Source organism: Callithrix jacchus, chromosome 2, assembly GCF_049354715.1.
Source record: "Callithrix jacchus isolate 240 chromosome 2, calJac240_pri, whole genome shotgun sequence".
NCBI lineage: Eukaryota > Metazoa > Chordata > Mammalia > Primates > Cebidae > Callithrix > Callithrix jacchus.
The window spans coordinates 41509151-41532983 of NC_133503.1; the positions used below are offsets into that span (position 1 = coordinate 41509151).

General features: G+C 40.5%; 2 protein-coding genes across 29 annotated transcripts in view; both read left to right on the plus strand.

Annotated features, from left to right (window-relative positions):
* The window catches only part of ARHGAP26 (Rho GTPase activating protein 26), a 914282-nt gene that overhangs the window by 745541 nt on the left and 144908 nt on the right, over positions 1-23833 (plus strand). The window lies entirely within an intron of this gene.
* Positions 13886-14751, plus strand: LOC100394558 (small ribosomal subunit protein eS1-like). Its single transcript, XM_002744304.7, has one exon. The coding sequence runs from the start codon at positions 13911-13913 to the stop codon at positions 14703-14705; it is 795 nt and encodes a 264-aa protein (XP_002744350.2). The 5' UTR covers positions 13886-13910; the 3' UTR covers positions 14706-14751.

Here is a 23833-nt window from a genome sequence, read left to right on the forward strand (position 1 = left end):
GTGCATGTGTTTATTTTTGCCTTGCTTGTGTTTTCTTGGCAGTTTGTGTGCATTTGGCCCAAAAGGCTGAGCATCTCTCCCTTCCTAGCAAAAGATGAGCTAGCACAGGGCCAGCTGGGAGAAAGAGCTGTTCATCTCTGGTTTCGGGTCCTACCTTATCTCAAGTCTCACACTTCCCTGTGAATATCAGGACTTTTCATGATTCAAATGCCCCGTGGAGCAGTGCACCTGTTTGAAGGAACAAGCCATGTGGGGCTGATTTCCATGGAGGTTACTCTCCTGCCCCCCACCCCCCCGCCCCACTTCTGCTTCTTGGTGTCGCAAGGCTGATTTCATCTCAGAAGCAGCTGTCTTTGCTAGAGTTTAATAACTCTTAATTTCCTGGAGGGGGATGGCACGTTATATCATGAAGACTCATCTTTGTCTGCATGGTCTGGAAATTTCCACTCATCTTTGTGATCTTTGAAATGTTTCTCTTTGTGGGAGAGTCCTACTTTCCTTCTGGTTTACTCAGTTTGACTGCTCTCTTAGATGCCATTCCCAGATTAAACATTACCATCCACTGTGAAAATGGCCCTCTTGACCTTCCAGTTTCCCCTGAGTTACTGAAATCTACACTGAAGTATTAATCCATACTCTAAAGAAGATTATGCATATATTCAGCTTCATTTGGTCTTGGTGGATATTTTTTCACTTTTACAGTTTAACTCAAAGAAAGGGCTTGAAGAAAAGTTCAGGGGGGTTGAATTTTGGTATCAGTCTTTCTGCTTTCACACATAGACGGGAATGTTTTTCTTCCAGCAGTTTTGCATCCTGATTTATTTAGTGTTTCCAATTTGGTATTGTAAATGTAAATCATTATTCTCTTCAGTAGGTGGTAGAGGAACCCAAAATGTTCGGTCTTGTTGGTATATTGTAAGCAGGTCTTGCTATGTATTTGGAGGTACCTAGGATTGGGTAGAATAGGATGACTATTTTATTAAAGTCAGATATTGGGGACACTCTAGGCCTCAAAAAACAGTTTGTATATTCCTTTTTTGGCTGCAAGCAGCATATGTCAACTGTGGCTAATTTAAAAGAACAAAAAGAGGGCCCAGGAGCAGTGGCTCATGCCTGTAATCCCAGCACAAGGGAAGCCAAGGCAGGTGGATCACTTGAGGCCAGGAGTTCAAGACCAGTTTGGTCAACATGGTGAAACCCCATCTCCAGTAAAAATACAGCTATTAGCCGGGTGTGGTGGCACGTGCCTGTAGTCCCAGCTACTCGAGAGGCTGAGGTATGAGAATCACTTGAGCCCAGGAGACAGAGGTTGCAATGAGCCAGGACCATGCCACTACACTCCAGCCTGGGCGACAGAGCAAGACCTTGTCTCAAAAAATAAAATCAAATAAAAATAAAAGGAATAAAATTAATTGAAAGCCTTCTTGGTCAATCACATAATGGAAAGTAGAATTAAACCATCAGACATCACAAAGCAACCTCAAGGGCTCTTGTGGTAGCTGGCATTCTAATATGTTTCTCCAGGCCATTTCTTCTTCTCTTCTAGATGATTGTCTCAGATACTGCTTTTTATTCTGCAGAGAAAATAGATGCAATCAGAAGAGAACTTCTGCAGGCTACTACCACAATATCCACACCTGTGCCCATGTTTCTACCATTTCTCCTGTGTGACAGGGGAACCCAGTGCTCCTTTCTAAAGGCATTCCCTTCCCTTGGGCACTGGAGCTGATTGATTGCCCCTTGCATCTGTAAGGACTGGGGTCCGGTGGTTTCTCCCTCTGTCTTCTGTGTCATTATCTTTTCTGTCTCTACTAAATCTTTCCTATCAGCATATCAGCATATTGTAATTTCTGCAATTGTTTGAAACATAAAAAAGAAATAAAGCAACAACTGCAAAGAACCTTTCTCAATCCCATATCCCGCTCTAGGTACTATCCCATTTTTTTGTTATCTTCCCAGAAGAACTCAAATAGTTGTCTGTGCTTGCTGTTCCCAGATCCTCTCTTCCCACTCATTCTTTCTTGAACCTCAGGCTTTTATGCACATTCATCCACTGAAATGCCTCATATCAGTATAGCTGATGACCTCCTATTGCTGAATCAATTTCAGTCTTCCCTTCTTTAATTGTTCTGAAGGATTTAACACAAATTCTCACTCTTTCCTCCTTGATATGCCCTCTTCACTTGGCTTCCAGAACACCATACTCTCCTGGTTTTCCTCCTGCCTCCTTGACTTCTACTTCTCAGTTCTGTTTGCTACACCCAGAACTCTGTCCTTCAGACCTCATCTCCCCTCCTGCCATCCTCTCTCCTCCCCAGTGAGGTCTTCCTCAGTTGTTTTAAGAGCACAGTCTCCCACCCCTTTCCTCCCTACCTACTAGAATTGCTTAATTTTTTTCCATAACACATGACACCATCTAAAATACTATATATTTGATTGATTGAGTTACTCATTATTACTTTCTTCTCCCTGAAATATAAGCTCCACGAGGTTGGTAATTTCTGTCTGCTCTATGTTACTGTTTCCTTAGCAATGAGATCAGTGCTTTGCACATAGTAAGAGGTACTCAATAAATATTTGTTGAATGAATGAATGCATGGAAAATATTCAGGTAACTCATGGGTAGCCCTTTTCAAGCACTACCTTTGCGATGTCTCAGTTCCAACTACCTTTGTCACCTTGAGAATCCACTGCAGGTTAACATTCCTAGTAAAGAGAGTTGTCATGGTCCCTCGTGAGTAAGATCCCCACATCTGTAGTAAGGCGGTAGTTGGGGACTCACGTATCATTCTTGGTAGGACCACATGTAATGGGAGAAAGACATCCAATTGGAAATTTTCCAAGGAAAAATTCGATGCCATTATTCAAAAGACGCTGAACAAGTAAAAATGTCAGCTGTTTATAGGAATTGTGCTTGCTGAAATTCAGTCTTTTGCCTTAGAGAATTCCTGTTTTATGTTAGAAGTTTCAGGTCTTGGTACAAATTTTAACTCTGTGATGGATCTTATAAGTGCCTCAATAGCCCTATTATGCGTCATTATGTGGAGGATAAGACCATAATCATAATAAATACAAAACAGCAAACAGGATTGAGGATAAGACCATAATCATGATAAATACCAAACAGCAAACAGCATTGAGATATTTTCCTAATACTTGGTAACACAGCTTGGTTCCCCAGAAGCCTGATTCTGTTATTGCAGGAACTAGCGCTTCCCAAAGGCCTGACCTCTCTTCTCAGCATGTCTTCAGACATGCCCTGGGCCCAGAATTATCTCCAGTGATGTTTGGTGGAGTGCTGATGGTAGCTTCTTGGTTTACCGCTCCTGATAATCCAGCACATTTAAACCTATTTTTTTAAGTCACCAGGAAAATGTGGGTTTCCCATGTCAAATATGCCTCTTGGCTGTTAGTCAGGTTCTCTTGTTCTCTGTATTAAATGATAATCTCACCATTTTGCTACTTTAAGAACTACATTTTCCTTCATAATAGAACTGTCACTTAACTGCTTTGCATGCTAGCTAGTTAGGAGCTTCCCTTCCAAATGTTGTCTGTCCTACAAGGTCCTTCTCTCCAGCCCTAGCCAGATTGTTAATGAAGCAAAGAACACTGGCAAACATGTGGATTATCCCATCTTTGTTATGTTATTAATGTAGCATGACTTTTGATGCGAATAGGCATGTTTTGAGGCATAAATTTAACCAAAGAGATTGAAAACCTCTGCAAGAGAAACTACAAAACACTGATAAAAGAAATTGAAGAGGATACAAACAAATGCAAAGACGCCCCATGCTCATGGATCAGAATAATTAATATTGTTAAAATGAGAGTACTACTCAAAGCAGTCTACAGATTCATGCAATCCCTGTCAAAATACCATGGACTGGCCAGGCAAAGTAGCTCACGCCTGTAATCCCAGCACTTTGGGAGGCCGAGACAGACTGATCACCTGAGTTCAGGACTTCAAGACCAGCTTGACTAACATGGTGAAACCCCATTTCTACTAAAAATACAAAAATTAGCTGGGCATGGTGGTATACACCTGTAGTCCCAGCTATTTGGGAGGCTGAGGCAGGAAATCTCTTGAACTGGAGAGGCGGAGGTTGCAGTGAGCTAAGATTGTGCCACTGCACTTCAGCCTGGGCGATAGAACCAGACTCTATGTCAAAAAAACAAAAACAAAATTAAAGAAACAAACAAAAAAGCCAAGGACATTCTTCACAGAAGTAGAAAAAAAAGTCCTAAAACATATGTGGAACCACTGAAGACTGTGAATAGCGAAAGCAGTCCTGAGAAAGAACAAAGCTGGAGATATCACCCTACCTGATCTCAAAATATATTACAAAGCAGCTGGGCACAGTGGCTTATGCCTGTAATCCCAGCACTTTAGGAGGCCGAGGCATGTGGATCAACTGAGGTTGGGATTTCAAAGTTAGCCTGACCAACATGGAGAAACCCTGTCTCTACTAAAAATAAGAAATTAGCTGGGCATAGTGGCACATGCCTGTAATCCCAGCTACTCAGGACGCTGAGGCAGGAGAATCGCTTGAATCTGGGAGGCAGAGGATGCAGTGAGCCAAGATCATGCCATTGCACTCCAGCCTGGGCAACAAGAGTGAAATGCTGCCTCAAAAAAAAAAGAGAAAGGAAAGAAAAGGAAATACTACAAAATTGTAGTATCCAAAGCAGCATGGTACTGGCATAAAAGCAGACCCATAGACTGAGGGAACAGAAGAGAGAACCCATAAATTAATCTGCATACCTCCAGCCAATTTATTTTTGACAAAGGTGTCAGGAATACTTACTGGGGAAAGGATAATCTCTTCAATAAATGGTGCTGGGAAAACTGGATAATCCACATGCAGAAAAATGAAGCTAGATTGCCACCTCTCACTCTGTGCAAAAATTAACTTAAAATAGATCAAAGTCCTCAATGTAGGACCCAAAATAATGAAACTACTAGAAGAAAACATAGGGGAAATGCTTCAGGACATTTGTCTGGGAAAGATTATATGAATAAGACCTTAAAAGCACAGGCAATAAAAGCAAAAAGAAACAAATATGGGCTGGGTGCGGTGGCTCATGCCTGTGAATTGAACCACTATTGTGAATTCAGCCACTATTCACAATAACCAAAGTGCTTTGGGAGATGGGTGGATTGCACTGACATCTGGAGTTCTAGGCCAATCTGGCCAACATGGTGAAACTCTGTCTGTACTAAAAATACAAAAACATTAGCTGGGTGTGGTGGTGTGCGCCTGTAATCCCAGCTACTCAGGAAGCTGAGGGAGAGAATTGCTTGAACCAGGGAGGTGGAAGTTGCAGTGAGCCGAGATGGAGATCATGCCACTGCACTTCAGCCTGGGTGACCAAGGGAGACTCTGTCTCAGAGCAAACAAACAAAAGTGATATCAAAATCTCATTATTAAAAAATCTTCTGCACAACAAAGGAAACAATAGAATGAAAAGCCCACCTACAGAATGGGAGAAAATGTTTGCAAATGGCTTATCTGATCTATAATATATAAGAAACTTGAACATCTCAACAGGGGGAAAAATCTCAATTACTAAATGGGCAACTGATCTGAACAGGCATTTCTCAAAAGAAGACAGATGGCCAGCAAATATATGAAAATATGTGCAATGTCGCTAATCAGCAGAGAAATGAAAATCAAAACCACAGTGAGGTATCATCTCACTATAGGATGACTATTATCAAAATGGCCAAAAAAAAAAATGCTGGCAAGAATGGGGAGAAAAGGGAGCTCTTATACACTACTGGTGGGAATGTTTTCCATAGTACAACCACTGTGGAAGGCAGTATGGAAGTTTCTTTAAAAACTGAAAACACAACTACTGTATATCCAGCAATCCCACTACTGGAAACTTATCCAAAGGAAAGAAAATTATTACATTAAAGAGACTTCTGCACACTAGTGTTTATTGAACCAGTATTCACAATAACCAAAATAAGGTATCAACCTAGGTGTCCAGCAGCAGATGAATGGATACAATGTGATACATATATATATACAATGGAATACTATTTAGCCATAAAAAAGAATGAAATCTTATCATTTGCCGCAACATGGATGGAACTGAAGAACATTATGCTAAGTGAAGAAACAAAATTAAATACTGCGTGTTCTTACTCCTGTGGAAGCTAAAAAAGGTTGCTCTCGTAGAGGTAAAAAGTGGAAGAGAATACATAGAAGTAAAAAGTGAAAAAATAAGTTCTAAGAGACTGGGAGGAGTAGGAGGAAGGGAGGATAGGGAAGGATTTGTTAAATGATACAAAATTACAGCTAGGTAGGAAAAATATAGTCTAGTGTTTATACTCCTCTAGGATGACTATAGTTAACAGTTACAGTTTCAAATAGCTAGTAGGAGGATATTGAACATTTCTGACACAAAGAAACAATGTTTGAGATGATGGATATGCTGATTACTCTGGTCTGATCACCATACATTGTATGTATGAAAACATCGCTATGTACCTTATGAATATGTACAATTATAATTTGTCCTTTAAAAATAAAATTTAAAGAAGAAATTGTTTTAGTACAGTTAAATCTGATCTTAGCTGAAACTTAAGGCAAACCTTATACAAATATCTTGGTGCTTTCTGCTCCTTCTAATGCTCCTCCTTAGGAGACAAGGGGAATCCAACTGAATTCCTAATAAACTAATCCATAAAGGATCCAGAATAGTGCCTCATTTTAAAATTAAGTTTAAAGGTAAGTTTCATAGTGAATCACCTTCATTAGCAAAAATTATAAGTTACATGCCAGTTACTATTAAAGAGGCTATCCTTGTATCCCTGTGTTCTTTGGGATTTGATAGCTTGTTGAAAACTATACTATCTCGTGTTATTGTTAATTGGGAACATCTGTGATTAAGCTGGTTCAGACAGAGTCAGACTGAGGTAAAGGAATGGGTCAGCCCAGCTGGCATCATTCATTTCACCATGTATTAATTTCTTTAAGTAATTGCTATGGAAAAGACACTGACATATCTAAGAGGCTGATTATTTGTTTCTATTAGAAGATTGTTTCTTTTATTTGTATTTCTTTTAGGGGACAGGATTGGCCCAGCAGGCAGGAGGTTCTAATCCTGGTTTTTACTAACTCATTTTGTGTGTGATCTTATACTAATTTACCAGGCCTTCAGTTTCTTCTTCTACAAATGGAGAAGGATTATTTCTGTGTTTAAAAAGTACATACACACACTGCAGTCAAGGAAAACTGTCTGGAAGGATAGCCATCAGTATCTTGGGTTTTATTCTCCTGGCTTCTTTATTTTTGAATTTTTATGAAATAACTGTGTGTACTATTTAAAAAGTTAGTATTTTTGATGAGAGGAGCAGACTCTGACTCTAAGCTCCCTTTAACTTTGAAGACATTTATGATTTTATACAGTAGGACTGGGTAGGACAAGTTAGTTAATCCTTGGTTATTCGGAGAAAGAATCCCTTTTGTCTGCTTTTGCTCCCTGACTTGTCTGCATTTCTGCTCATTTGCGTTTTTACTAGAGAATGGACAGCAAAGAGAAAGAATACATTTTAGCAATGTAAAAATGGTGGTAAAACTTTTTATCTTGTAAAATTTTTTGTGGCTTTTTTTTTCATTTTAAGTGGTATTGCTAAAAATGGACAGCAAAGAGAAAGAATACATTTTAGCAATGTAAAAATGGTGGTAAAACTTTTTATCTTGTAAAATTTTTTGTGGCTTTTTTTTTTCATTTTAAGTGGTATTGCTAAAGACTTTTAACTATACCCATTTTTTTTCTGACTTCCTTCGACATTAATTAGTGACCTTTCCTGTTATATAGAATTGGTTTAAAATTAAAGAAAAATAATAACAAACTGCATTATTTTGTATGTGTGTTTCCACATTGTTTTTGTCCTATTTACAGGTACTGTAAGGGTCCACTGACTTTTCATCCATCATAGACCTTTCTCTTCTCTTTCGTTTCTACTTCATCTATTTCAGTGTGTCTGGCATTCTGGCCTTTTCCATCCATCTCTCTGCCCAGGCCTGCTAGAGAAGGGGTTGGAACATCCCATTGCTGGTTTTTGTATGACCCATAAGCTGAGAATTTTTTTTAACATTTTCAAATAATTGAGAAAAAAAAATCAAAAGAAGAGTAATATTTCATGACACATGAACATTATATGAAATTTAAATCTCATTGTTCATAAAGTTTTATTGGAACAGAGCCACACCCATTTATTTATGTATTACATTATATGAAATTTAAATCTCATTGTTCGTAAAGTTTTATTGGAACAGAGCCACACTCATTTATTTATGTATTATCTATGGCAGCCTTCGAGCTACGATGACAGGTCGAGAAGTTGGAAGAGATACCATATGGCCTGCAAAAGCTAAATATTTACTCTCTGGTCCTTTAGAGAACATCTGCCAGAACTCCTTTTCCATTGGATGTCTCAGACCTAAGACATTTTTGGACGTGCTAACTCATTCAACAGGTGTTTTATCACATGCCGACAGCATGCCAGACACACTGCTAGACACAGGTATCCAAAGGTGGACATGGCATGACACCTTTTCTGTTAGGAGGGAGGAGCTCACAGCCTAGAGGGTAGCATGGGCCTGTCCACAAGTGAACTACATTCCAGCTCTGTGTGTTGGTGCCAAGGTGTGAGATAGGGGCTGGGGAAATTCAGGAGGAGCTCTGACTGCCTGGGAGATGGGAAGAGAAGTGGTTATCAGTAGATAATGGATAGCAAAGCCTGGATAGCCTAAAGCTGCATGTTTTCTGTATTGGTTACTTTTTAATTATAACACTAGAATTGTTCCATTAAAGTTAATTGTTACCTAGAACAAGAGTTGTTATAATTTTAACAAGTGCGCCTTTAACATTTCAATTGGGCATAAAAAATATTCCTCTATTATAGGGTCAATATTTTACAGAGCTATGTAAGTAAACATTGTATATAGTGATTTTAGTTTCTTATCAAAATATAAAATTTTCTTTTAAAAGTTGCTATTGGCAAAGGGGAATAGATTTTTTTAGGTTAAAATAGCAATTTTCATTTGCTTTTAAGTTTTTTTTTTTAATGTTTCTCAGACATTTAACAAAGGCTTAGCTACTGTACCATACTAGGGACATTTGGGTTTTTGTATAAAAAGGAGATCAGTGGGCTTCATTCAAGATTTCCTGAATTATATGGTGGGGAGAGGCATGGCCTGCAGAGATTTCTATTTTTAGTAAACTCCCAAGGATTTCTATCTACACTAAAATTTGGGAACTACTGCTAAGGATAATATTGATTAAAGGTGCATTTAAAAAATTGTTATTTTGTTTTTTGTTTTTGAGGCAGGGCCTTGCTCTGTTGCCCAGGCTGGAGTGCAGTGGCACGATCTGAGCTAACTGCAGCCTCTGCCTCCTGGGCTCCAGAGATCCTCCTGCCTCAGCCTCCCAAGTAGCTGGGACTACAGGAGCATGCCACCGTGCCCAGCTAATTTTTTTACTTTTTTGTAGATATGTAGTTTCACCATGTTACCCAGGCTAGTTTCGAACTCCTGGGCTCAGTCTGCCCACTTCAGCCTCCCAGAGTGCTGGGATTATAGGCATAAGCCACTGTGTCTGGCCTTGTTTTTATTTACGATTTTGTCTTGAGACAAGCTCTCACTCTGTTATCCAAGCTGGAGCACAGTGGCACAATCACAGGTTGCTGCAGCCTGGACCTCCTGGGCTAAGGTGATTCTCCCACCTTAGCCTCCCAAGTGGCTAGGACTACAGATATGCGCCACCACACCTGGCTAATTTTTTTTTTTTAAGTCTCAATCTTATTATGTTGCCCAGGCTGGTCTTGAACTCCTGACCTCAAACTGTCTTCCCATCTCAGCCTCTCAAAGCATGAGGGCTCATGCTTTGAGGGATTACAAGCATGAGCCCTCATGCTTGAGCTTTCCTGTCATCTCTATCAGCCCCTGAAATGTACTGAACTTTTTAAAGTTCTCTGAGACAATTAAAGGAATCCTGATTGTCCAAAATGTGCACAGTCTCCCCCTTCTCCCTTTTTTTTATTTTGAAAAAGAGCAAAATACATGAAAAATAATTTGGAGCAAACATACTTGTATGTTTTGCTGTGATTTTTCACGTATGTGTTTATATGTATATGCATATTTATTTATCTAACAGCTAACATTTGCCAGTTTGTTCCTTCCCCAAAAATGTTAACATCGGCATTGTCTCTTGGCACCCCTGTTCCATTCCCTTTGCCCTCCAGTGGAAAGCATTAACATGAATTTCAGAATATACCCTTTTGAACTATGTTTTGTTACTTTAAAAGCGATTATTTTGTGTGTCCAAATAGACACATGATATTTGTATACATAATTGCGGTTGTAATGTTCATAAGTGTTATCAGGGTATACTCTAATTTTTCAGCTTGGGGTTTTCACTCAGTTTTTTTTTTTTTTTTTTTTTTGAGATAAAAACTAGTTCATCTCTTTAAATGCTGTGTAAATATGCCAGACATTATTTATCCCTCTTCTCATATTCCTAAGTGCACTGATAGGCACTTAGAGTTGTTTCTGTTTTTGCCATTATGAGCAATGCAGCAGTGAACATACTTGCAACATCGTTTGCACATGTGTGAATTTTAGTACGATGCATACCTACCTCGGAGTGGAGTTGCATCGTTTTTCTAGATATTGCCACATTATTCTCCGTAATGACTGAATTGGCTTATATGCCTGAGATACTTTTCATTTTGGATTGATGGCTAGATACAGACAAAGAATACTTCAGATGGCACTTAATGTGTCCCAGGTAGTGCTCTATGTTCTGTGAACGCCTCAGGTATGTCGGAGCCAGTAATTACCATTTATCATGAAATGTAAAAGAGTGGAGCAGGTTAGCTAAGCTACAGGGCTTGGAGTGGAGGTTGGTGGAATTGTGTTTCAGGCCAAGAATTGGAACAGCTTGGCTGAAGACCTAGAATATCAGGAAAGAAAAAAGAACCCAGGAACCAAAGGATTAAATCTCTTCGTAGGATATAGATGGACTGATGTTGACCCACCCAGAGAGATCTGACATAGAAAACCCTGGCACCAGTCCTTCTCATTGTCCTCACTGGAGCTTTGGCAGGTCCTGCTTGTGATAAAATGTAAAGGCTCTTAAACCTCTGTCACAAGCCTCCCTAAAAAGGGCTCTATCTACACCTCAGAAGCCGAGCAGCAGCAGACACAGCTCATAAAGGGCTCACTGTAGATGATTAGGGCTCCTGGCTTAAGCAGGTCATCATGGCTATGGGGTGCCACCATTTCTGGCTTGCAGGGATGATAGGGCACTGCCAGCATCTTTGTGGAAGGTCTCTGTTGAGGATGGGTCTGAAATGTCTGACTGTTGTAAGCAATTTCTAAAAGTAAACTGTGCGATCAAAGAGAAGCCTAGCTCTCTAAACTTGGGTCTACATAGCTGTTCAGACCACCTAAAGGGTTCAAAGGCCAAGAGTGGGTGAGGGGCTGTAGCTGTTGGTGCCTAGACACTCCTTTTCTGGGAGGCAGACTGAACATACCTCCCTTCTCCCAACCCTGGTTTCCAGGAATTGCCTTTCACCTTTGCTGCCAGCCTCTAAAGGCCAGTTCATCTCTGTGTGCCCTTTCCTATATTCTACCACCATTGAAATGAATTAACAAACGACTGTGTTTTCTCACCTTCTGTGAATGGATGGGAAGAAGGGAGGGAGTAAAGAAGCTAGCAGGTTAGTCAAAGAAGAAAAATCTTAACAAAGATTGGGTTCCTGCATTACCCAGCCAATCCCGTTATGCTAACTCAATAAAAAAAGGAAGTTACCTTGCAGGGAAAGTAAGTCAGGACCCTAAATTGATGTGTTAGCAGGGCTGGGCCTAGGGTGAGGCAAAGGAGACACCTGGTCCCAAAATTGAAGGAGGCAATAACCTGCAGCCATCCTGAGAGCAAGTGAGAGCCTCTTTAAATGTTGTGCCCTTTTCAAATGTGTGTCTCTTTTCTAACTCTAGTCCCGGCCCTGCTGGGTTTCAGTTCCCATTTTGGGTTTTTTTGGTCAGTATCCAGACCTGAGTGCATCCGTTTATTCCCTCAGCTATGGACACTGATGGACCGTGCTAGAGAAGAGATTGATTTAGTCTGTCTTTAGTTTGCCATCTCAGACTACCTCTGGAATTTTATGGCAGTCAGTGGGGAAAAAAGGTTTTTAGATACAGTATTTTGTTTTAGAGAGAACTTTTCAGGAATGTGTCTTGCTGACAAGCAGAGACAATTGAAAATTGCTTCTCTCCCATTAATGTCCGTAATTTAAACCTGTCCTAGAACTTGATTTTAATTGAGGCAAGAGGCAGATATTCACACATATTCATTGAAAGCTGGCCTGTGTCCAGCTGTGGCAAAATAAGACAGATGGGTTTGATTGGTGTAAGAGGTGGAAAAATCAACTTTAGAGACTTTCTTAGCATCTGAGCTCTTTGGGTTCTTGAGTACTTTCTTGATGGCTGACTGGTGAAACAGATGGTTCTGATGGTGTCTCTAAACATAGGTGGCATTTTTGTTTCAAGAAACCAATCTTCCAGTCATGTACCCGATATCTCGATTGTGCTCTGCAAATGCAGAGTAATTTCCAGCTAGATCAGTAAAGAATAATGTTGCCCGTGGAAAAAGTGCTAGAATTATTACTTTATCTTATCATGCATTTAACTTTTCCTCTGTTTTCACATAACTAGTCTGCAGAAGACCTGTCTCTCGCTCCTTCAACTTGTACTTCCTAAGGAGTGCTTACAAGCTTTGTCATGTCTTAGTGCGAAGTCAGATTGGAAACTGGAGAGGGATGGGAGGGCACAAAGGATCTGTAGAGTTGGACAGTCAAACAAGTTAGGTGGAGGAAGCCTATGAAAAGCAACATTTGTTTTTCTCTATCTTCATCTACCGGGAATTAAGTGCTTTCTCCTTTGGAGATGGCTAGAACAGAAACCTCCCCATCTTTCCCCTTCTCTGCTTCCAGTGTCCTCTGTGTGTCTATAATCACCTTTACTACCAGGCGAAGACTCTTTGGTCTTTATAGTTAGCACCAGAGAAAGGAGGTGGGGAGATCACCCAGGAAGCTCCGTTTGCCTTTTCAGAGTTAACCGTGCTGTGCAGCTAATTTGATTATCACATTTAACTGAAAATACCTGCAGGGTCTGCCAGACAGAGGACAACTAGCCTGGTAGTGTAGGCCTCATACAAACCCTTCTCACTGTCAGACTGGATTAAGTGAACATGTTTTTAAACATATGTGCCATATTCAGGCCTTGGAGCAAGCACTTGCTTCATTTCAATGACTCCTTGGGATATTGTTATGTGCACCATGGACCTATTTTGCCTTTGGACTCATTTCCCTATTGCATTGGTGGAAACTGATCCAGTGGTACAGTGTGCCTAGGGAAATGAGCTTGTTTGACAGAAGCTCTGCAGGGCCTAGGGAGAATCTAGAGGTAGATGAGATGCAGAATTCTCCTAGTGCCCAAAGCCCAGGCTCATGTTGCCTCACATGGTCTTCTCCCTCTTTAAAAGACCAAACCAGATGTCACATAGCTCCAGAGCATCTGCATGGGAAGGATCTAGTGGGGCACCTCAGGGGTGTGACCTAACTCTGGATAATAGGGGACCTTGCACTACTTGAACACAAGTTCAGATGGCCATTCTAGTAGGTGAGTCCTGGTCACTCTGTTGCCTACAATATGGGAGTTGCCCTTTCTATGTAATACTGTTAGGAGCCTTTCACTTAATCTGGGGATGGCTACTATATACCAAGTGCTATTCTAGCCATGGGGATATAGCAGTGCCCAAGACAAAGTCCCTGCTGTCTATTCTAGAGCTTAAATTTAAATTGAGGCAAGCCTTTTGGCTCTCTGAGCAGCACCATGGCGGTTGGCAAGAACAAGCGCCTTACGAAAGGCGGTAAAAAGGGAGCCAAGAAGAAAGTGGTTGATCCATTTTCTAAGAAAGATTGGTATGATGTGAAAGCACCCGCTATGTTCAATATAAGAAATATTGGAAAGACGCTAGTCACCAGGACCCAAGGAACCAAAATTGCATCTGATGGCCTCAAGGGTCGAGTGTTTGAAGTTAGTCTTGCTGATTTTCAGAATGATGAAGTTGCATTTAGAAAATTCAAGCTGATTACTGAAGATGTTCAGGGCAAAAACTGCCTGACTAACTTCCATGGCATGGATCTTACCCGTGACAAAATGTGTTCCATGGTCAATAAATGGCAGACAATGATTGAAGCTCATGTTGATGTCAAGACTACCGATGGTTACTTGCTTCGTCTGTTCTGTGTTGGTTTTACTAAAAAACACAACAATCAGATACGGAAGACCTCTTATGCTCAGCACCAACAGGTCTGCCAAATCCGGAAGAAGATGATGGAAATCATGACCCGAGAGGTGCAGACAAATGACTTGAAAGAAGTGGTCAATAAATTGATTCCAGACAGCATTGGGAAAGACATAGAAAAGGCTTGCCAATCTATTTATCCTCTCCATGATGTCTTCGTTAGAAAAGTAAAAATGCTGAAGATACCCAAGTTTGAATTGGGAAAACTCATGGAGCTTCATGGTGAAGGCAGTAGTTCTGGAAAAGCCACTGGGGATGAGACAGGTGCTAAAGTTGAACGAGCTGATGGATATGAACCACCAGTCCAAGAATCTGTTTAAAATTCAGACTTATAATAGTGGCAAATAAAATGTGTGGCAAATAAAATGTCTTATTTGTGGCCGGGCGTGGTGGCTCACGCCTGTAATCCTAGCACTTTGGGAGGCTGAGGTGGGTGGATCACCTGAGGTCGGGAGTTCAGAACCAGCCTGGTTATCATGGTGAAAGCCCATCTTTATTTTAAAAAATAAAATAAAATAAAAAAATAAAAAGTCTATTTGCAATGAAAAAATAAAAATAAAAAAATAAATTGAGGCAAGAGGCAGATAGTTGCACGTATTCATTGAGGACCTACTCTGGATTTATGACCTGTGAATACAGTGGTAAGTTTTTTAAATAAAGGTATACAAGTATAAGCTAAATCCATCATCAAGATAATTTCAGGTGGTGGTAAGTGCTCTTGGGTAGCCCACGTATTGGGGATGGACAGGGAGCTGTGTTAGTCCAGGTGGTCATGGAAAGCTCTCTGAGGAGGTAGCATTTAAGCCATGACCTGAATGAAGCGAGAGAGCAAAGAGGTAGAGGAAGATTTTTCCAGGAAGTGGGAACAAGTGCAAAAACCCTGTTTGGTGTGGAACACCCTTGGCGTGGTCAAGGAACAATAAGGTCAGTGTGGTACAAGCTGAGTTTGCAGAGCTAAGCAGGGGCCAGACCAAATAGTAGTTTGGAGACCTCAGAAAGAAGTTTGAATTCCGTTCTCATTGTAGTGTGGAACCATTGGAGAGTTCTGAGGTTGTGAGTGGCACAGTCTATGGTGACAGTGTATCTTTTCCCAGGGTCACCCAGTTGCTTTATGCAGAATGAGCTGAACAGGGGCAAGCGTGGTATTGGGGAGGCTGATGCAGTATTGCAGCTGAAAGACACTGGGGCCTGGACTAGGGTACTAGTGGTGGAAATGCTGAGAGTGGGCACATTTGGGATATATTTTTAAAGATAGGGCCAATAGGATTAACCAATGAGCTAGATGTGATATGTGTGGGGAAGGGGGATGAAGGATGACTCCTGGCTTTCTGGCCTTCATTGGGGGAGAAACGGAGGTCTTGTCTTGTTTTATTATGGTGGTGGAGTGTGTGGGTATTGGTGTGAAGACAGCAAAAGTTCTGCTGAGAGCTGTCAGCATACAGATTCTTCTGTGTATCAACCATGGGACTGAGGGCAGGTCTGTGGATAGAGGAGGAGAGGAGCCAGGACAGAGTCCTGGGACTCTACAGCATTTAGAAGTGTGGAGAGGAAGGTCTGGCAGTGAAGACAGAAAGGAACGGCCTGGGATCAGAGCAGAGCCTTTGGCTGTATTCTAGTCAGGACTCACAATGTAGAGAATAAAATAAAATAAAACTCTGGAAGACTGAGCCTGCTGTTTGGGGAATAAACTACTTGGTTGATTTAAGACAATGATATGTGTTTTCCATTGAAGTAATTGGAAATGGCAGTGTGGAAGAGTGGAAGCCCTGAAGTCAAACAGACCTGAGTTCAAATTCCATTTATAGCACTTATCAGCTGGTGGACCTCCAGGAAATTACCTGCCATCTGAAGATGGTGAGGACAGAGGTGTCCTTGTTTATAAAATGGGAAGAATAATAGGCTCCATCTCAGAGTCAATGCTGTCAAGATTGAGTTGATGCATGCAAAGTGCATATCCAGTTGCTGGCATGGAGTAAGGTCTCAGAAGTGGTTGCTTTTACCTCAGTAGTTCTTTCTCTGGATCTGTTGCTGGGGATGTTTGAGAGTTTGGAATACTGTATTTTCTAGTTTGCATTTTGGGCTTTCTTTGCTGTTTATATCTTCCTAATATCTGTTGCTGGCTCTCAGCTTAGTGATAATGCCCTGATTGCTTCAGCCTTGACACTTGTCCCAATTCCCAAGACAATAATTATGTCACCCTGGAAGTGTTAGGAGAAATTCTTTTAGGATGAATGAATTGACACCAAACTTTGATAAAGTTTCTCTGGACTGTAACAAGAATATATGGAGTTGTGTTTACTGTTCCCATGCTCTCATTATTATTTGTCCCTGCTCAGAAGTCACGAGGAATAACAATTTATGCCCAAGAATTTAAGAGGAACATAAAAAAATAAAATTACTTTGCATTTGTTGAAGACCTATTATATGTGAGGTGCTTTCGATATCTGGTATCTACTATCATTGCGGAAATCCCCAAAAGCAAAAATTGGGATTTTTAATTTACAGAGGAGAACACTGAGATTCAAAGTTCCATACCTTGCCCAAAGTCACACTGCTACCAAGTTTCAAAGTCGAGAATTGTATTCATGTTTCCGGCTGAGTCTTGAGCCTACTTTGTTCTCACTGTACTGTAGCCTCACATAAGCATAATTATAGATCCGAAACCAAGAGGATGGCAGTTGTATATAGCTCACATTAGACATACCTCTCCTTCTAATGTATTTTATTTCTCTTTGAATTTTGTAAAATAAGATTATTTCTTTTAATATCACAAAAGCCTAACTGATGTTTTCCCATGACTTCTGTTTAAATGAGTTTTCCTTTCCTACAGAACTTCACACGTTTTTGAGTATAAAAATGAAGAAAAAAGGTTGATGTAGCTCATTTTTATTTTGGTATTCATAGCTAAATATCATATTTCTTAAGCAAAGATTATTACTGTACAATGTGCCTTTTGCTGGATTGTATTGATAAGTTACACGAATCTCAACTGAGTATAATTCAGCAGTTGAAGGCCGTCACTATGCACCTTGGGGAAGTTAGAGCTAGAGGCTTTTTCTTCTTCTTCCTTTTTCTTTTTCCCATTAGTCACAGGTATCATTATTTCCTAGATATAAGCTAGTTTACGTGATTAGGCCATGGATCACTTCCTCAGGAAACTGGTTTACCATGCGGAAATGCTCCTAAAATTCTGGCTTTATTTCTGCTCAAGCATACACTGCAATAACTGGTCCAATGATCAGTTTTACTCCAGCCAGATTTATCTTTGTCCTTTCTCTCCCACTTTGCTCCACTCTGACATACCTTGTGAGATGGGAGAGCAACTCTCATTTCTCTGAATATCCCCAGGATCCAGTCTGTTGACCACATCATAAGAGCATAGTAAATATTTTTTGAGTTGAGAAGAATTTCTTCTTTGTGCATTTTTATCTCTTTTTGTTGTTGTTTTGAGATGCAGTTTCACTCTTTTTGCCCAGGCTGGAGTGCAAGGACGTGATCTTGGCTCACTGCAACCTCCACCTCCTGGGTTCAAGCGATTCTCCTGTCTCAGCCTCCCGAGTAGCTGGCATTACAGGCACCTGCCACCACACTTGGCTAATTTTTGTTGAGTAGAGACAGGGTTTCACCACGTTGGCCAGGCTGGTCTTGAACTCCTGACCTCAGGTGATCCACCTGCCTCTGCCTCCCAAAGTGCAGGGATTACAGGTGTGAGCCATCACACCTAGCTGCTTTTTTGTTTCTTAGCCCAGATTCAATATATCTTTATCCCATCTTATGTCTTGGACTTATCCCTCTGATAAGAAAACCTTGAGATACTTTATTTGCAAAGGTTGAGCTTTGAGTCATTATATTACATGTCGTAAAGATTAAGGCATGATTTTAGAACAAATAATGTTCTTCAAGATGAGAGGAGACATTCTTTAGTTTTTTCCACTTTAAAGTATCTGGAGGCTCTCGCTGTCTATGTGATGCCACCAGCCCATCCAGATGCATTCAAACTGTGGTCAAAACTATAATTGAGTGGGAATTTAACAGCCTGAAAAAGACTCTGCCTTTAATGACCTGACTATAGGTGATAGATTAATTATCAGGAAGATTTGGGATCATAACTGTGATCACAGTGTTCCCTGCCATTAAAACTTAATCCTACTTAAAAAAAATTAAAAAATAAGTTTTTACCATATGCTGTTAAAATAGAAAAAGAAAAGAGAAGAAGAATGAGACAGATTTGGCTGGCTGTGCCCAGCCATGAGCTCCAGATTCTCATCACCCTGTGCTGATTGATTTGCAATGGCTCATAGAAATGAATTTGGAATGCATGGAAAAACTGCTCACCCTCTTCTTGTTCTCTTGAGCAGAATGCAATGGGGTGCTTATGGGAAATTTGGCAGGAGAGCAGGGGAAGGTTTATGGCCTGAGTTACCACAGATTTGGAGAAAGCCGTGTTTTTAACCAAAAGGGAGCCCTGCCCTTTTCACTGCCCTACTTACAGCTGAAGTCTGCCCTCTCCAGCGTGGCATACAAAGAAATCTTGTGATCTGGATGCTGCTTCCTCTCCAGCCTCGCCTGTCTCCACTCCTTGCCAAAGGCTCACTGCTTTGGGAATAACCAACTGCTTGTAGGGCCCAGAGTCACACCTCTCTGCCTTTGCCTTTGCTTATGCCAACATATCTGTCAGAACTGCTTTCTGGGCTGGGTGCGGTGGCTCACGCCGGTAATCCCAGCACTTTGGGAGGCCGAAGCAGGCAGATCATAAGGTCAGGAGACAGACCATCCTGGTCAACATGGTGAAACCCTGTCTCTACTAAAAATAGAAACATTAGCTGGGTATGGTGGCGGGTGCCTGTAATCCCAGCTACTCGGGAGACTGAGGCAGAAGAATTGCTTGAACCAGGGAGTTAGAGGTTACAGTGAGCCAAGATCGTGCCACTGCACTCCAGCCTGGCGACAGAGCAAGACTCTGTCTCAAAAAAAAAAAAGAAAAAAGCACAACTTTCTGCACGGGTAGAGTTTCCTCTCCCTCACCCCATGCATTTTGCAAGTTGTGGTCCCACCCCCCCAAACTCTCTATTCAACTCGTTTCTCTTCCTCTCTGTTAGAAGACAAGCTTCTTGGTGATAGGTCCCAATGTCTGTCACATCATTTGTCTCACTAGGCCTGGCCTGCAGTAAGTGCTTCACAGAACATCATTTGGTGGCAGAGAGTAGGGGAGACATTCACCAGTTAGTCTTATATACATAGGTGATGAAAAACCGAGGCAGAGCATAGCATCTCTAATTTGGGGGTAGAGGAGGTGTTAATGGAAAGAAATAGAGAAATCAGTTAAGAAAAGAGGGGGGCAGGAGGGAAGAGACTTCCAGTTAATGGCATGTGTGAAGGCAAGCAGTGTCTTAGGAATAGAGAGAGGAAAAGGCCAAGGTGTAGATTAGCTTAGGAGAACTAGACAGAGATAATAATACAATGACATATTATAATGAATTTTTAAGTCAGATAATTAGTCTGAGTTTATAACTAGACAGGCAACACTGAAAGTCAGAGCCGTTCCTGTTCATGCTGTCACCGTCCCAGACTCTGAGGGTAGCAGCGGCAGATGCAGAGCGCTCCACAGAGTTGGTTCAACTAAACCAAGTGTTTATCCATCTGCTTGGGTTTGAATGAATGCCAAAAGTTAGCTGAGGATTCCCAGCCCTGAAGTGGCTATGGGTATGAGGAAGGAAACAAACCTCCTTAACCAAAAGAATGTCCTGAATTTCAAACTCATTGGAAACCATCTTGCTTGCTCAGATTGTCTTACTTTTTAAAAAATGATTTCTTATAATATTTAAACAATTTCAGCTACATTTTCCCCTATTGTACAAGGAAAGGTTTGACTCCTAAGGCTGATAGATTACCCCATCAATAATTTTTTCAGAAAGAAACAAAGCAAAACTCTTGTTTTAATCCTAGTCTTTCACTGTCAGATCTGGCCTTTCAGGGTTCCTTATGGTAGCTGCTGATGGTGGCTTCTATGACCTATAAAAGACCAAGAAGTTGATCATATCTTGTCATCAGATATGATGATAAGAAAACTGTTGGAAGAGTGTTTTTCTCTCTGGAGTATCTGGAAAAAGAATTATTCCAGATGGCTGTATTCAGTTGCATGTAACCATTTAGGGAACTAGAAAACTGCCAGTCCCCTCTGGCATTACTAAAATAACACAAGCCCATTGCTGGCCATTTTTCTAGAATTTTAACTATGGGGGAAATAAACTTGGCCCTCCAACTTTATTTTTAGGGTATCATATAAGCAACTTTTGCCAGCATACTTGGTTGGGTCCCCGAAGTGATGAGAAAGGAGGAAATTACTTCAAAGAGCCATAAATTCTAATGCCGGGATTCTTTCACCTTGGACATTGCAGTCTTAAGAGTGAAATGCTCACTGGTCTAGGGTTTATTAGCTGGAGATTGAGCCAGTCTGCCTTGTATTAATCAAGATGTTTCCTGTCTTTCTTAGCACTTTAGGCTGCTGCTGAGATGCTTTGGCTATAAATTTTCTTGTCCAGCTTAAGTCCACATTTTGAGCCTTCTCTCTCTCAGGGGTCTTATTACCACAGAACTAATTTTAGTCGATACAGAGTGGGGCCATTGGACATGACTGATTCCTCCCAGGCTCAGATGTCCATGAATGCCTGGAGCCATATTAAAGTTTTGGCTCCTCCTCCCCACAACCCCCTGCCTCCATGGACTCAAATATTTACTGATATTACCCATTTGGTGCAGCTCCCACAGTGTAGTCTGCTGAGTTTTACGAGCTTGCTAGATCATGTTCCAGTAAGATTCCCAAGCACTAAAGCGTTTGCCAGCGTCCTTGGCATTGTGACCCACGCGTGTTATCAGGGGCCTCAAATATACCATGCCTTAAAATTTGTGCAGAATCCAGAGTGTAGTTACTAGCTCTTTAGAGTCCAGAGCTCTGTAGTAATGAGGACCCTCTGAAGCAGCAAGACATTAAATATGATTCCTTACATGCATTCAAATTAAGGTGTTGTAAGCCTGCTCTGTTTTCTCACACTGTGGGGAGCCAGAGCTGTTGCCACTTGTGCTATAAGAACTTGGTTCTTTCATTGGAATTAAAGGAATTTGCCCTTCAGCAGCTATAAAAGGATGAGTATCTAACTGTTGTGTTTGTTTTAAAGGCAATTTAGTGCCAGAAAGGCATGCCTCATAGAGTTCAGGAGACTAGTCCCTTCTAACGCTTTTTATAAACTCATGGCCAAATTTAGTATATGTCAGTTCCTAACATCTGGCTCTGTGCTCTCCATACCCTCTCCATTCTAGCCATAGTAGCTTTCTTTATTTCTTCAGAAGTGCCCTCCTCTCTCTGACGCCAGGGCTTTTGTCTGTTACCTGTGCCAGAATACTCCTCCTTCGTCTAATTAACCCTGGCCCATTCTTTAGAAGAGTGAGTGCTTCTCAAACATGAATCACTTGGGAAGTTTGTTAAAATGCAGATTCTTCAGTAGGTCTGGCAGGGACCTGGGATCCGGCATTTCTAAAAGCTCTCATGTAAAGCTGGTGCTACTGGACCTCAGGGAATCCTTCCACAGTCCTCAATTAAGTCAAAGTGCCCTATTTTACGTACTCCTGAGATTATATATCTTTCCTTCATAGGGAATTCTTCACAATCGCATATTTCCTTTTACTTGTGCCACTTTCTGATTAACATTTATCATTTCCACTAAACTGTAAGCCCTATGTGTGCAGAGACCACCTGTGATCTTTACTCACACTTTTGTTTTCAGAACTTGCTATAGTATGACGTTTACGGTTGTACTATATTTTTACTGGGGTGTACAGGTAAGTAGATGATGGTTGTATCGGCTGCTGACAGAATGGTTAAATATGTTGTTCTGAGATGCCATGATGGTCATAAAACTCAAGGGTTTGGACCAAATTGTAAAAATAGTTGATCTATTATTGTCAAGGAAAGGACCTCCTGGAATATTTAAATTTAATGTGAGGCAGAAAGAACCCAAGATAATTTTAGATTGAAAAAAAGCTCATGATAGATGGACTCATGTGTCTTGGTTTTGATTCTGTGAAAGGAGATTGTGCCATACCACCTGGACTTTTGATTTGTGGGTTCTAAGAAATATATTCTTACATATATGCACTCATTTTATATATATTCATGTATTTATCTATTACTATATATAACATACATGTATATAAGAACATATATACACAGACACATAAAATTTTTTGCGGTAAATTCACATAACGTAAATTAACCATTTTAAACTATACAATTCAATGGAATTTAGTACATTGACAGTATGATGCAACCAAAATTCCCTCTAAATTCCAAAACATTTACATCACTCCCAAAGGAAACCCTGTTCCAGATACTATATTCTTAGCTCAGCAGTTCTAAAACTTTTTGGTCTCAGTACCTCTTTACACTCTTAAAATTTATTAAGGACTTCAGTAGCCCTTGTCTATGTGGAGTCAGTCTGTTGATATTTTAGATAATAGAAATTAAAACTAAAACAATTTTAAAGCTTTATGAATGTATTAAATGACATCATTTTATATTTTTACAAATCTCCTTAATGTCTGACTCAATGGAAGATGACTGGATAAATCATGCCTTCTTTTTTTTTTTTTTTTTTTATTTTTTCAGGCTGGAGTGTAGTGGCACAATCTCGGCTCATGGCAACCTCCGCCTCCCAGCTGGGTTCAAGCAGTTGTCATGCCTCAGCCTCCTGAGTAGCTGGGATTACAGGCATCGGCTACCAGGCCCAGCTGATTTTTGTATTTTTCGTAGAGCTGGGATTTCACCATGTTGGTCAGGCTGGTCTCAAACTCCTGACCTCAGGTGATCTGCCCCTCAGCCTCCCAAAGTGCTGGGATTATAGGCATGAGCCACCGCACCCAGTCTCATGCCTTTTTTTCACTCAATCTATTGTCATACATTTTGTTGTTATTGGAGGATATGAAAAAAATCAGTCCTTACATATGTATATAGTTGGAAAAGGAAGAAATACTTTTAGTAGCCTTTTCAGATAATTTTTGATATTCTTTTTTTTAATTTACCAACATTCAACAAATGGTAATTAAAAAAATATTGCAGTGTGAAAAATAAAATCATATTAGTGAATTGTTCACTTGCAGTTACATTAAGATCTGTTGACCTAACTTATACTTTGAGTGTATCTTTTACTTATGCATGATTTTTTTAGTGTACACTGCTCATTTGGAAAATATTAGTTAACTGAGTCATGCAGATCTTCCAATACAAACTCATTTCATCATATAATATGAGAAAATTACATTTGTTAATATCACCACCTATCTCATTTTAAAAAGTCATTAAGTATTGGGATGTTTTCATGCTCATGGTACAGATCCAGGTTTTCTAAAATCATGCCCTTTTGTTTGAAAGCATGAATTTTACCATTGCAACAAA

Excerpts from the sequence above, each read along its gene's own strand:
- LOC100394558 (XM_002744304.7), top strand. The coding sequence starts at position 13,911 with ATGGCGGTTGGCAAGAACAAGCGCCTTACGAAAGGCGGTAAAAAGGGA.